At 46.4% G+C, this 13388-nt stretch overlaps 3 protein-coding genes across 3 annotated transcripts; 2 read left to right on the forward strand and 1 right to left on the reverse strand.

Moving 5' to 3' along the window:
• Nucleotides 1-1823: 1823 nt before the first annotated feature.
• Nucleotides 1824-2157, forward strand: N7458_001431 (uncharacterized protein; the record flags this gene model as incomplete). Its single annotated transcript, XM_056904814.1, has 2 exons — nt 1824-2022; nt 2096-2157. 2 exons carry the CDS (start codon nt 1824-1826, stop codon nt 2155-2157), a joined length of 261 nt encoding a protein of 86 aa, XP_056768921.1.
• Nucleotides 2158-2286: 129 nt separating this feature from the next.
• On the forward strand, nt 2287-2742 carry N7458_001432 (benzoate 4-monooxygenase cytochrome P450; the record flags this gene model as incomplete). Its single annotated transcript, XM_056904815.1, has 2 exons — nt 2287-2586; nt 2608-2742. 2 exons carry the CDS (start codon nt 2287-2289, stop codon nt 2740-2742), a joined length of 435 nt encoding a protein of 144 aa, XP_056768922.1.
• Nucleotides 2743-7633: 4891 nt separating this feature from the next.
• Nucleotides 7634-9138, reverse strand: N7458_001433 (uncharacterized protein; the record flags this gene model as incomplete). Its single annotated transcript, XM_056904816.1, has 3 exons — nt 7634-7884; nt 7937-8937; nt 9026-9138. The coding sequence occupies 3 exons, from the start codon at nt 9136-9138 to the stop codon at nt 7634-7636; spliced, it is 1365 nt and encodes a 454-aa protein (XP_056768923.1).
• Nucleotides 9139-13388: the final 4250 nt, after the last annotated feature.

Below are 13388 nucleotides of genomic sequence, written 5' to 3' on the forward strand. Positions count from 1 at the left end.
GGCACCGGATCTCTATAGTTGGTAAGCAAGTACATGGAATAGCCCTCTATGCCCGCGAGCCAGTGCTGAATATTGACTAACCCAGCCTCCTTCAATGCTTTGTCTCTCGGCTATGCTCCGATGGGCCACTTCGCAGTCTTCTCGTGAAGCTCGACGAACCGAGCTTTCTCAATAGACGAGCGCATTTGATTGGTGATATCAAGGGTCTTTCCCATTTTTTTCCCGGCGGCAAAAAATCGGGGACCCTAAGTAAATAAAATACTATCCGCCGGTATACTGCCGTCGTTATATTCATAGCGAATATCCATCTCGATTTGCTCAAACTAGCCGCCAGGTTCAAGGTTGTCATAATATTGTTTGTAGAGGTAACCCTATTCGTCTGAAGTAAATACGCTAATACCGTGGCGGAGATGTATTAGGTCGAACTTTTCGCGCTAGGTCCATAGTTGCAATACATCGTCTACTTCAAAGATGCAATTTGGTGGAGTCTAGCTGACTAGTGGAGGAAACAGATCGACGCCTCGGACAACAGCCTTGGGAAACCTATCGGCTATATCAATAGCCTATGAGCCCTGCCCCGTCCCAATATCAAGCACATGCTTTGGCGCTGGGACTGGTGCTAGGTAAAGTGGGTTTAGTTTATCGATGTTTATGAGAAGGCATGCGAGATGTCCCACTTTATAAGTCTCAAACTGTTGTTCGTCTGATAGGCTGAAATATTTAGAAGGTCTTAGGGTTTGATATCGTCTCCCGTTTTGCATAACTCCTTTATAAAAGGAGGAGGCGATAGAGGTAGTCTCGGATTTCTAGTCTTTAGGGTCACATTCGTTCGATTTCGGTAAGTGCAGGCTTGGATCTGGTGTAATTACGGAGTCGGCTATAATAGGGATAACAATAGTGAAAGAACCGTTAATAGGGTGCACGCGCCCTCTCGGGCAAGTTGAGAATATTTTCGAACCCGCGTTTTATGTGACCTATAATAGACTAAGGTAGAAGACGTAGGCTGGCTTTTTCGAAGGGCAAGAAAGCAAGGGGAAGAGGATATGAGCTAAAAGTCAACACACGAGATACGTCCTGTGCGGCTCTGACCTAGTTATGATTTGTTGTCTGTTTTTGAGATTGTAAGCAATAGAAACTATGAGATGTACACCTTGTGTTCCTTGCTCAACGAATCATGAAGTGGAAAGGGGAAGGTGACTGACAGTAGAAACTTCAAGTTATGATTCCCCGGAAGCGCTGTGGTGGTGCTCCGTAAGTAGTGCCGTTTGTTAACCAATGACTCGCGAGGCACGGAGGGTATAATATGCGGGCGGTCGGTTTTGGCAGCTGTGGTCGTAAATATAGCAAAATGTCCTTTCCACCATCAGGTAACTGAAAATCTGCCGGCCATAACTGCCTCGAAATGGGCCCTCGAAACAGACATGCTATCCCTCAAGAGTAGTTTCTTGGAAGAAAGCCCGATTAATATTAGAACCCGGCGAAGATATTCTAGTCTGTTGGATATCGTCTGCAGTCATGGCGATTGATGGGTCTCGTTCCTGATTGTACACCGTACTGTAAATAGCGAACCTAGTCCAACCAGAAGTATCTTAGTAAGCAGAGCTCGTGTTCTTTGGTGCGACATCCGTGTGTGCGCTCCGCCTTTTGTCCTCTAATGAATAGTCGCAGTCAGCTAAGGAAGTCTCCGTGACCTGCTAAGATACAATCTCGTAGCCAGTTCCGAAATACCTTTCACTAACTCTTCCCTGTCGTTAGAAACGGCTCGGTGCAGCACCGTAGCTGGTAGTTTGTACATACTCGACTTCTCTTACAGTATACGCCTCATGGTGTTTGTTAGTTGGGGTGCCTGGGCATTTACGCTCATCAGCTCCGTTGTTGCCCGCGCGATATTGAGACGATATTGGACCTCGATCCGGGATATCCCTGGCCTACTGTTAGCTTCATTCTCGACTCTTTGGCAGGTTTTACAGATCTTGAAGGGCTATACGGAAGTAGAAACGATCAGATTACACAAAGAACATGGTAAGCTTTTCTGATCGATCCGACCGAGCTATAGCTCGGAAATTACGTATCTTACTTGACGTGTAATGTAAAGGATACTTTGTTCGCATCGCGCCGAATGAAGTTAGCGTTTCTCATCCGGATGCCGTCCGATAACTGCTGCAGGCCTAAATTGCAAAGGTATTGTGAGCTCCTTCCTTTGGGTATCGGAGCATCGTGCTAACTATGTCATAGGGTCCATGGTATGCAATCCTCAGCCTACCGGACTATCGATATGTCAACTAAATGTCGGAATTGGACCCCCAAGAGCATATCAGAAAACAGAGAAATATCTCGTCTAGCTATGCTCTCTCCAATATTATTCAGCATGAGCCGCATTTTGACGCAGTACTCCAGCTACTATCTACCCGCTTAGAAGACTTTTGCAACTCTGACTGTCCAGTTAAGTTAGACCAATGGTTTACTTTTTTCGCCTTTGACGCCGTAGGCGAGGTCATTTTCTCTAAGTCTTTTAGCTTTCTCGAACACGGTAAGGATATCAGAGACGCTATTGCTAATCAGAGACTACTAGCGCCTTATGCCGCGGTGATGGGCTATTATATATAGTTCTATAACCTTACTCTAGGGAATCCGCTTCTTAGCCGGTTAGGGATCCAGCCTTCTTCCCACATTTTTGAGACCTGTATTGAGGCTATTAATACCCGAAAGCAAAACCCCGCAACGCGAAATGATATAATATAGAAATGGCTGGATACTCGTGCTAAGTACCCGGATCGTATAGAGGAAATTGAGGTCTTTTCTATAGCTGTCGGGACGCTTGGCGCGGGTGGAGATACTATTAGCGCAACGATACAGGCGCTTTTCTACTTATTAATTCGTTATCCTTAATATATAGTTAGGCTGTAGGATAAGCTCGATGCAGCCGAGGCCCGCGGGTAGCTCTCGCGGATTATTTAGTATGCTGAAGCACAAAATCTACCTTTCCTCCAAGCTTATGTATGCTATATATCTCAACCCCTTAGACACAATTGGATGTTTACGCCGTCAAATAGATAAAGGAGATATATCGGTTCTATACAGTAGTTAGCCTCGGTCTTCCACGACTCGCCCTGCCCGGTAGAATAACTATTGCCGGCAGATTATTCACGGAAGGGGTAAAAGTCCCTAGGACAACTTTCTTTTATGTCGTTCGAGGTTGACTTGAAATACAGACTATCCTTAGTGTTAATCCCTGGGTCATTCACCGTAACCCTGACCTGTTCGGTGAGGACTGTGAGAGTTTCAACCCAGACCGTTGGTTCTAGAAGAAATCCAGAGATATGAACGCATTTTTAATTTACGTATATATACTCCTCAAGACTGATCATTATACGTCCCTTTTTTCCTTACTATCCTTTTTGGTATTGACCGGTTTGTTCTAATAGTGGGGGGTAGGGTATAACGCGTGCCCGGGCCGAAATTTCGCTTAATTTGAAATATTAAAGCTTGCCGCTACGCTGCTCCGGGACTTTGAATTCGACTAAGTAGACCCCGAGCAAGAGTGGATATGGCAAAATCATTTTATCTGCGTGCCTTATAAGTGGCTCTGCAAAATCCGACGCCGTTTGAACACCTGATTAAGGATTATCCCTTGTATAGCGGCACAAACGGACGATGCTTGCCATGTTTTGCCTAATGAGAGAAGGATAACATAAGTGGCACTATAGTAAGAGAAATGCATATTGAACTGGAATATAGATTATAAGATATCGTACCTACCTCTTCTTCGCCTATGTCCTATCACTGTTGGCTTACGGTAAATGCTAGATCTTTCTAGACTTTGAATGGTAACTGCTTTATCATGAAGATTTTAGAGGAAACAGATAGGAGGTCGTAATGGAAATCCGGGAGGCTACGCGGTCTAACCGCGACGTCATTACGCCCTGAAGAGTCTCGGGAGAATACTAGGCGGGCCGGTGCCTCGATACTCGACACCTTCGTAAAAATGGCTGAAGCTTCAAACCTATATCAGACACACGGATGATGATCAGTGTATATGGTTATATTAGTCGAGATCTAATACTCTACAGTATCCTTGACAACTCTTGCGATTTTGTAACAGAACTAACTGAAGATCTGCCCTTATTAGTGTCACAATTGAGCGATAGTCATTGCTATGAGCTTCTGTGTTGCTGTGTTTCCTTTCTTTTCATCTCGTCCAAAAAAGCTTCCTTTAGTAGACATAGTCTACATTGATAGATTATAAAACATATACCAGATAACATCATGAAAGCACTAGTGACTGACGCTGTAACGATTTGAATTATTGACCATGATAGGTTTCTTTTTATGTAAACGTTTATAAATGTATTAATAAAACCCGTGGCGGAATTTATGAGAACTAGTCTGTTCAAGATCAGTACACTGCGAACAATATTAATTTGATTTCTTAACCCCGACTTATAGAAATATTCTAGCTTGAACCTAAACAAAATTAGAGTTTTGCCTCCAAAGCTATATATAGCCACAACTACCGATTAGGCAAAAAGTAGCCGCAAAGGCTAAAAGAGGAATATTAAGAACAAGGTTATATGTAAATTCGCTAATCTTATTTTAAGCCACTGTAGACTGAATAGCCTTAGAAGTGCGAAGTGAATTAAATATGTTAGGAAAAACTAGGTATCCTGCAAGAAGAATCTATAAGAAAATACTAGCGAGGATATTATCTTTTAGCTTCGCATTCTGGTTTTCAAGAACCATCCGGGGATACTCCGCGGGAGAAGGAGAAACCCTTCCTTCTAGGAAAAGAATTTTGAGATCTTGCTATATCTTGCTTAGTATAACTTTAGTCTCGTAGAGGAGACTATTTTGATACGCGCTGATATTCATTTTGTTTCCGAGCTTTTAGTCTTTGCGCAGCTAGCTTCTGTTCTGCGAGAGAGTATTTAGAGTCTGGGAACTATTTAAGGGCGTTGTATATCTACTTATTACAGCTGCAAAGGTATGAGCTGCAGTTAGAGCCTACATAACCCTCTTATCGTTTATTTATAGTAATAACGCGGCGCTTATTGAAGGGCGGAATCGCAACTTTCGGTTGTGAAGGGTACAAATAATCACTATAACGTTTTGGTCTGTAAAGAGCTATTTTTGCCTGCGGTATATATACTAAAAGGCTAGGATAAATTTCCCTAACTCCGCAACTTTTTGACTTGTGCGGACCTGACGCCAATCCTAGTCCCTTTAAAGCGCGAGTTTAATACATACAACCACAGGCGCCCTCACTTATCTCGCTTCTGGATCCAAACTACCTTCATCGTCAAAAATAATATTCTGACCGCCCATAGGACCGCCAATGTGTCAGCTAACTAACTGGGGGTCTGCACGTCGATAAATCTAAATTTCTTATGTGATCATTTTCACAACCGAGTAGGAAGAAAATTGCGGGACATACGTCCCCGAGTTATCTGAGAAAGTCACACGACTGCATTCATTGGTGGTCCTTCGCTCACCAAGTTCGGTAGACCACGGTCAGTTGGGGGAGTTGAGTTGTGGATGTCAAATATTGCTTGAGGAAATGAATCTGAGTCCAGTCACTGTCTTACAGTACGTTGCGAAACCGGTGCAACCGCCTCCACTCTTCGAGTGACTCTCCAGGCTCACCGCCAGGAGACACTAGAATACTTTAGGAATAGCCCCGGAGTATCAATATTCCTGTACCAGTCTCGATACTATCATTTACTTTCATTAAATACAGCGCCGTGTTTCGTAACAGTATTGGCGATCCAACGGAACTAGAATTTTCCATGGAAATGCAAACATGCCAAACACTGGATCTGCGGATGCCTCGAGAACCTAGCAACCTGACACTTCCCTCCTGTGGCTAAGTGACGGGCTGGGGGCTTACTCGGCACCAGACCTTGCAAAATAGTGGCTTACATTACTTGCGTACTGTACCTCCAGAGTACTTATGAACCTGCTTATCATAATAATCAGCCTGTCAGCCACTGTCCTCTCTTCTTGACGCCCTGTAACACACTTGGTCGAAGCTAACACACAACCATGTTTAGAGACTCCTTAGTGGCATCTTCTGCCTCGGGGGGATGACTTACACTCCTTTCAACGATGATGATGATGATGCTGCTTACCGACCTGAACTGCCTAATCAATGGGAACGGACCCCCTCGTATGCCCACACCTGCTTACCCAAACCGCGAATAGACGCTATGAGTAATCTGCCTTTCACCTAATCCCGAGGACATCGTTGGTTAATGTACACCTTCCTTGCATTAACATCCGTCCGACCAGCAGGGTTTTGATTCCGTGGTTGAACGTGCAGATAGAAGTGCATAGGATGAACAATCTCCGGACCGTATCCACTACTAGATCGAGTGGAGGGTTAAATTGAACAATCGAGTTGTGGTCAAGGATACAAAATAGGACCTAACTCAACCGCCTAGATCCTACTGGGAACAGATAAAAGAGGACGCCTGTAATATTCTACGACGGAAGGCAGCCCGTAGCCGACGGGTGAGGCTAGATGATACTGACATAGTGTTATCGGTGAACTCCTAACGGAACATTGACAAACACTTTGAAGGTACTAGTGTTGATTCGACGGTGGTGGAGAAACAGCTACTAGCGTGGGCCTATCTATTCCGTCGTGGGAAGAAGATCCGGCTTTAGATATCGATCAACTACATAGAGGACAGTGGACCTCTTCCTTCTAGAACGGACAAGAGAGGAAAGGCATCGGTGACCACACGGATGCTCGCTGACCGAGACGCTCAGATTGACGCCGAGCAGGTCTCCGGCTAACATTCCGTCTGGCGTGATGTGTATCGTGTCATGCGATGTCCCGGGCCTCCATGTCGTCACGAAGGACAATATTGCTGGCAAGATCCGGAGGGAAAAAGGCACCATAGATTGCAAACACACCATCTGAGTCGTAGTGAATGATGAGTTGATCCCTTCGATGCATACATACCTTGGTATATAGTGCCGTATACTGGGTATAGATTCAGTTAGGGATCTGGAGATGTGGAAGAATTAGGGCTCAGTGCAGAGACAGTATCTGCAGGTAAGGGATCCAAGAAAGTCCCCAGGAAGACAGGGAGTTGAGTCGGTTGTGATTTAGCAGGCCCTAATCTCGAGGAAAGACAGAGCCACCATGGGGCGTCATGATTAGCCCCGGGTTGACAGATTTCAGGTCGACCCGAGACATAGGATATTCTCTTTTGCGGGATCCGATTGAACCCTTTTTCAGGCCGGGCCCTCGTCTACATACAGCTAAATTCGAAATCGGCTTCCATCTTTTTCACAGAGAAACTATCGCGGCCCTTGCCACTAGTCCAATTATGGATCCAATTCTACTACTTTTAGATCTGATGTGGGGCTCAAGGGCAATTTCTGCAGTTTCAATTGGATTAGCTTGCGTTGACCCCACCTTCTAGATCAAACATATCTGTGCAAACGATGGAAGCCGAATTTGAATATTGCTGTAGCTGAGACAAGTCGACTGTCATCTATATAGCACAGGAAGACCAAACGCTGTGTCTTGATTTCCTCGCTGATTGTCACTCTGACAGGGTCGATAGTTATAGCCACGCCTAGCTATGACACCGTAGTTTCGTCACTGGAACAACCCCATAGAGTACTATAATTCGTCTTTTTTCCATAATAGCCGCTGTCTCTGGTCCCATGCCTGCTGGTATAATAAACCAACTTGAGCAGCGCCCTCGGCCGCCAGATAGCAGTCTCGTAGCCGTCCTCCTATGATCTCAACATCACCAAGAGCATGTTCAAGGCTCTGCTTGATTAATGATCCGTCAAACCCACTCGTCAAAATAAACGCTTTATCAATTTTGGTAGGGATCATGTCATCCCGAATATCTCCGGTAGGATTGTCTACGCAAATGTCAGCCAACAATTTTACTCAGACCGCCCACTGGCAACGTACTCGCAGCAACGAGATAGTTATGAACATTCTGCGCAATGCTTTGAATGTATTTCATCTCTCCTGCTTCGACATCAACCCATGACAGCACAGCGGTGGCGTCGGGGTCCTTCAGATGCAGAGGGTATTCGTTATGGTGATGGTCCTGGTGGTCCTCGGCCCCCAGCACTTCGCGATCAATGTTATCTCGTATCAGCACACGCGCCTTCCGGACTTCTTCCTGCAAGGCGGCCTTGGATCCACCGAGCGAAAGCCAAGTCTGTAGGATTTCCGATCGTTCAATGGCTGAGCGGGTTATATCCCGATCGAGACCGGCACTTCCCCAGGGGTCCATGGGGAGGCGCCCATTTCGGGCCATTGGCCGAGGACTCGCATTGAGACTTTGCAGGTCCAGATAGTATTGTCCTAGGTCCATAATGAGATATTTCCCGTCCGCCTTTCGTGGAGTCCCATTGCTGCTATATGTTGATACGGCCATCCGGCTTATGGGCTCCACCAAAGGCGTGATGCCAACCTTCCGGCTCGCCTCGAGGAACAAATCCACCAGGGTTTGGTTGAAAAAGTCCGGGAGGGCGATGACCGCCGATTGCATATCAATGTTGTGCTTGGTGCGTGCCTCTTCCTGCAACCGCGTGAGGATATCGACAAACGCATCCTTCACATCATTCAGCGTGAACTCCCCTAGTTCTGACCTCTTGGCGCTGCGAAGCCGAGCCGTGATGCCGTGCCAAGCACTGCAGACGCACTGCCGTACCCAAGACAGGTTCGCTGTGTCATGGCTACAACAGGTCAAGGACGATACGAGCCTTGCAAACAGCTTTACCACAGCATTAGAAATGCCGGAGGTCCCTTCGTTCTTCCCGCCATATAGCGCGTCGAGCGTGCCGTCGCTCCATGATTCTAGTCGCAGCAGGAATAGATAGATGCTGAAGGGATTGCCTAGCTCAGGATTGATACAGGCTGGCAACGTCACATTATCACTGCTATACGCATGTGCGACAGTTCTAGGATTCTGGTCAATAGTCACCACAAGAGGGGAGGGGGGGGGGGGGGGGGGGTGGCGGCTTCATCAAAGCGATTTTCGACACGCACATCATCTCGGGCCCGAAATCAATGCCGATGGCCTGAGGGCGGGCTGCAAATATTGCGTCTACAAGGGATAAAACGAATCCTCCGCAGAGAACCCATCGCAGCAAACACACCATGTCGGATTGATTGGTATACCACACAGGTCAAGCAAGGGTTTCAGGCAAGGCGGAGGGAGTCATGATTTCCGTGTGAGTCTAAAAAATGCCAAGGGACATTCGGCGCTACTTCACATCCAGTGACACACCACCAATGAAGTGATGAGTTGCCAGTAAAAGTGAAATGAAGCCCCACCTCAGCTTCGCCTCTGGGTATCAGATATACTGATTTACAAGTGAATACATGACTGAAATTACTGTGTAACCTACGTACGAAAGAATACATACGCAACTCCCGGAAGAACTCTAAATACAGACTAGTGTGTTTCGGCCCAAGCCGCAGAAAAGTTAATCGGAGAGTGGATCAGTTGCACCGGTTTTGCGACGTACTGTAGCTCTCTTTTGACTTTCTCCTTCAAGATAGCTTTCGAGCCATCAATAAGCATCCGGTCTACCAGTGAGTGCATCAAAATGTGAAATGAAGAGGGATCGAAGGAAGTTACTGTACTGTATCAACCTTCGGCTACCTCCCTTGGTTTATTTGTTGTATTCGGACCCACCTCACTCTCTGAATGTTGGGAAGAACGATCCCCAACCTTAGTCGTGTTGGGCACCTACGGTAACTGACGTCTCATCAATTTTATCGGCGGATTCTGGATTACTGCCCGGTTTTCCCTGATGATCCAGGGAGCAGAATTACTCAAACATTTGTTCAACTAGCGCGGGTTCTTACAATACAGTACGTTGCGACACTGGTGCAACTGCCTCCACTCTTCGAGTGACTCTCTGGCCCCACCACCAAGAGATACTAGTCTGCATTAGGAATAAAACCGGATTATTAATATTCCTTTATCGGTTTCATTACTATGGCTTACAGTACTACTGTAGGTCTCATTAAAATTTGACCTACGTATGCTCTGCCTCGTCACTGCACTGGTGATCCCTAGGAACTACAATTTTCCATGAAAATGTAAACAAAGTCAAACACCAGTGCTGACGAGAGCCTTGAGAATCAGGCAAGTTGTCCCTTCCCTCTTGCCACTCCTGTGTCCCAAGTGACAAATCTGGGAGGCTTGGCTACTGGACGTCAGGCATTGTAAATAGAGGCTTGCATTACTCGCTTACCTGCAGACTAGGTACTCATGGACCCGCTTATTGTAGTCCATAGCTCATTAGCCACAGCTCTCTGTACTTGACGCTCTGTAACGCCCTCTGTGGAAGCTACAACAATTCACGACCATCTTGATAGACTCCTTAGTAGCATCTCCTGCCTTGAGGGGATGAGCGCCTTCAACGATGATGATACTATCTGACCTGTGCTTGATCTATGGGAACCAACTCCCTCGTATGCGCCCACCACCGAATATATAGACCGCGAATGGACGCCATCGGTAATCTGCCTTTCACCCGATCCCGAGGAAATAATCGGTGGATGATCAGCTTCCTTACGTCAACATCCGTCAGATCAGCCGATTTCTTAACCCGCGGTTAAACGTACAGATAGAAGTGTTTGGGATGAACAAACTCCAAAGTCCAGGTCATGTCCACTACCAGTCTACCAGATCGAGTAGAGGGTAAAATTGAACAATCAAGTTGTGATTAAGAATACAACACAAGACTGACTCAACCGCCTAGATCCTACTGGGAACAGATTAAAGAGAACGCTAATGATATTCTACGACTGGAGATAGCCCGTGGCTGACGGGTGAGTAACTGACATGGTGCTGTGGGTGAGCTCCCAGCGCACACTGATAAAACATTTTGAATGTAGTACTGTTGATGGGACAGCGGTGGGGAACCAGCTGCTTGTGACTCCATCTATTCCGTCGTTGCAAGAAGATCCGTCCTCAGATATCGATCAAGTATAGTAGAAATGATAACGAAAAAAGCTTGTTTTGCTGCCAAATAAACAAGACCCTCAATTGGCATGTAACTGTTATGTTATGCTTACAGTAACTCTTAACTGAGAACACCCCAGAAAAAGGCAGGTAGGATGGGATTAGAGGAGCACGCATTTGAAAAACTATGAATACTATTCGTCCGCTAGCCGAGACTCTAGGGATGGTCGGTGGATATGAGAGTACTCAAAATTAGAGAAAGGCTCCAACCCTACAGCAACCCGGTTCGTATTGACTTGGCGCTGCAGGTTTCCGAGTGCATAATTGTCCAGGTAGTTGTAGGTCTCAATGTCTGCAGGATCGTCTATTGGCGGAAGGAGCCGGAGAGCTAGACGTGAGCTTGACCCTTCGAAAGAATAGCCGCTGGACTTGATGACAAAATCGAGGAGACGAGGCAGGCGGCATAGTTTCCATAGTACATGTTGCCACGTTCCAGAGTCCAATTTAACTTGCCAGAGCTCGATATACCTGATTGAGTCCTGAGACTGGTAAATAATGGCAAGGAGGCTGTTGGATGAGATAGATATGCTATTCAGATAGAGACACCTGAGACGATTCTGGGATAAAGGCCGAGGGTCGAATGTCAAATGATCTGTGCTGCCTATTGCGAGTGATTCAAGATTGGTGGCAAGCTCGACCATTTTGAAAAGATGAAAGGCATTGGAGTTGTTTGGAAGAGCAGTATTTTCTGGCAAGACTGGCTGCCTAAAGTAGCGCTGGTCTTGAGTTCCTGTGTAATCACGCACATACAGTCCTAAATGCCGAAGCCGCCTAAGGATAGTCTCGATGGGTGCGCGTAGCGGACCAGCTTCGGCAGGAAAGAATTGTCGAAAATTGTCGGTAATAGGGAAGAAGAGTTCAAGTTCGACCAAATTTGGAAGCGGCACATATTGCAGTGCCCTGGTGGCTGTATTTATGTAGATCTGTCGGTGTTCTTGAGGAAGAGATAATGGAGGTTCGCCGAACACAATGGCCCTTAGATTCGGGAATCTGTGGAGGCAAGACAATAAAATCCCAGCTAGGTCTTCCACATATACTTTTACCTCCGCGGTGGATATCCCAATCTCGGAACACCCAAGATCGACCTGGCGTACATGGACGGCATTTGGGCCGTTGGAAATCTCACGAAGACGTACGAGTGGTGAAAGATTTCTTTTGAAACCAGCTCTAGCGGTTATATGTCGAAATAGGCGCACCGAGGCGCTATAACAAAAGCTCTTGTTGACTAGACGAAGAGTAGCCAGTCTTCCTCGTGCTTGATAATCCAAGATCCTGTAGCGCTGGGAATCGTGGGTCCAATTTTGGTATGCGACGTCACCGACACTCTCCAGGTGGGCCGTGATCTGCAAGAAGCATTTTAGTCTCTGGGTTTAGGCGAGATGTAATTACACCTTACACAATCATAAATCTCTGTGGGAAACCTCATTCTGGAACGATGCGTAGATTTTGTGCAATTTTCTTCCTGAGGAAATGGCGACGGACCCTTGGAACTAAGCCGTTCGACAAATTTTAGTGGAATGGAGTGCAGCCGCACGAGTTGGGAAGGCTGAGTGTTATGGAAAGAGGGGTCGCTTGTGTACTGTACGAAATTCACAAGCGAATACATGCCTGAGGCTATAACGTATTCTGTATACAAAGAAATACAGACCCAACTTAGGCTACTCCCGAAAGGACTCACAAGATCAGGTTGCTAGGTTCTCGAGGCTATCCATTGATCAACTGTTTGACATGTTTGCGTATCCACGGAAAATTCTGGTCCCCTTGGGTCGCTAATACAGTTACGACACAAGGCACCGTATTCTATGAAAATAAATGATAGTAACGAGACTGATCCAGAAATACTGATATTCCGGAACCATTCCTAATGTGTTCTAGCGTCTCTTAGCGGTGGGCCTGGAGAATCACTCGAAGAGTGTGAGGCGGTTGCACCGGTTTCGCAACGTACTGTATACCTAGTCTACACTCATCGCGGTTTTGTGGTGAGCCTGTTACAGTACGAATCATCTCGTCTCCTAATGTCAAGCTTAACGAGCCTGAGATTGCGACCATCGGTTGGGCCGTTTTGCGCGGCCTTGAATATTTGCACACTCAACTCAAGTTGGGCCATGGGAGCATCAATAGATCTCACGTCGTTTTGCTCTCTGACGGCACCGTTAAAATAGGTGAGTATTCAAGTCTCTCATTCTATAGACGAAAGCTAACGCCATCAGCCAACATCGGAGACGCAATGTTAGAAGCTTCCCAGACAAACTTTATTGACGATGGTGAAAGCCTTGCCTCTTTACTGCTTGGGCTTGCCTCATCAAATCCTCTCGCGTTGGGGGAAGAACAAACCCCCAAAGTCAATTTATCGAGATACAGTGCGTCCCGAAA

Source organism: Penicillium daleae (genome assembly GCF_028827525.1).
Source record: "Penicillium daleae strain IBT 16125 chromosome Unknown utg000002l_segment0_segment0, whole genome shotgun sequence".
Taxonomy (NCBI): domain Eukaryota; kingdom Fungi; phylum Ascomycota; class Eurotiomycetes; order Eurotiales; family Aspergillaceae; genus Penicillium; species Penicillium daleae.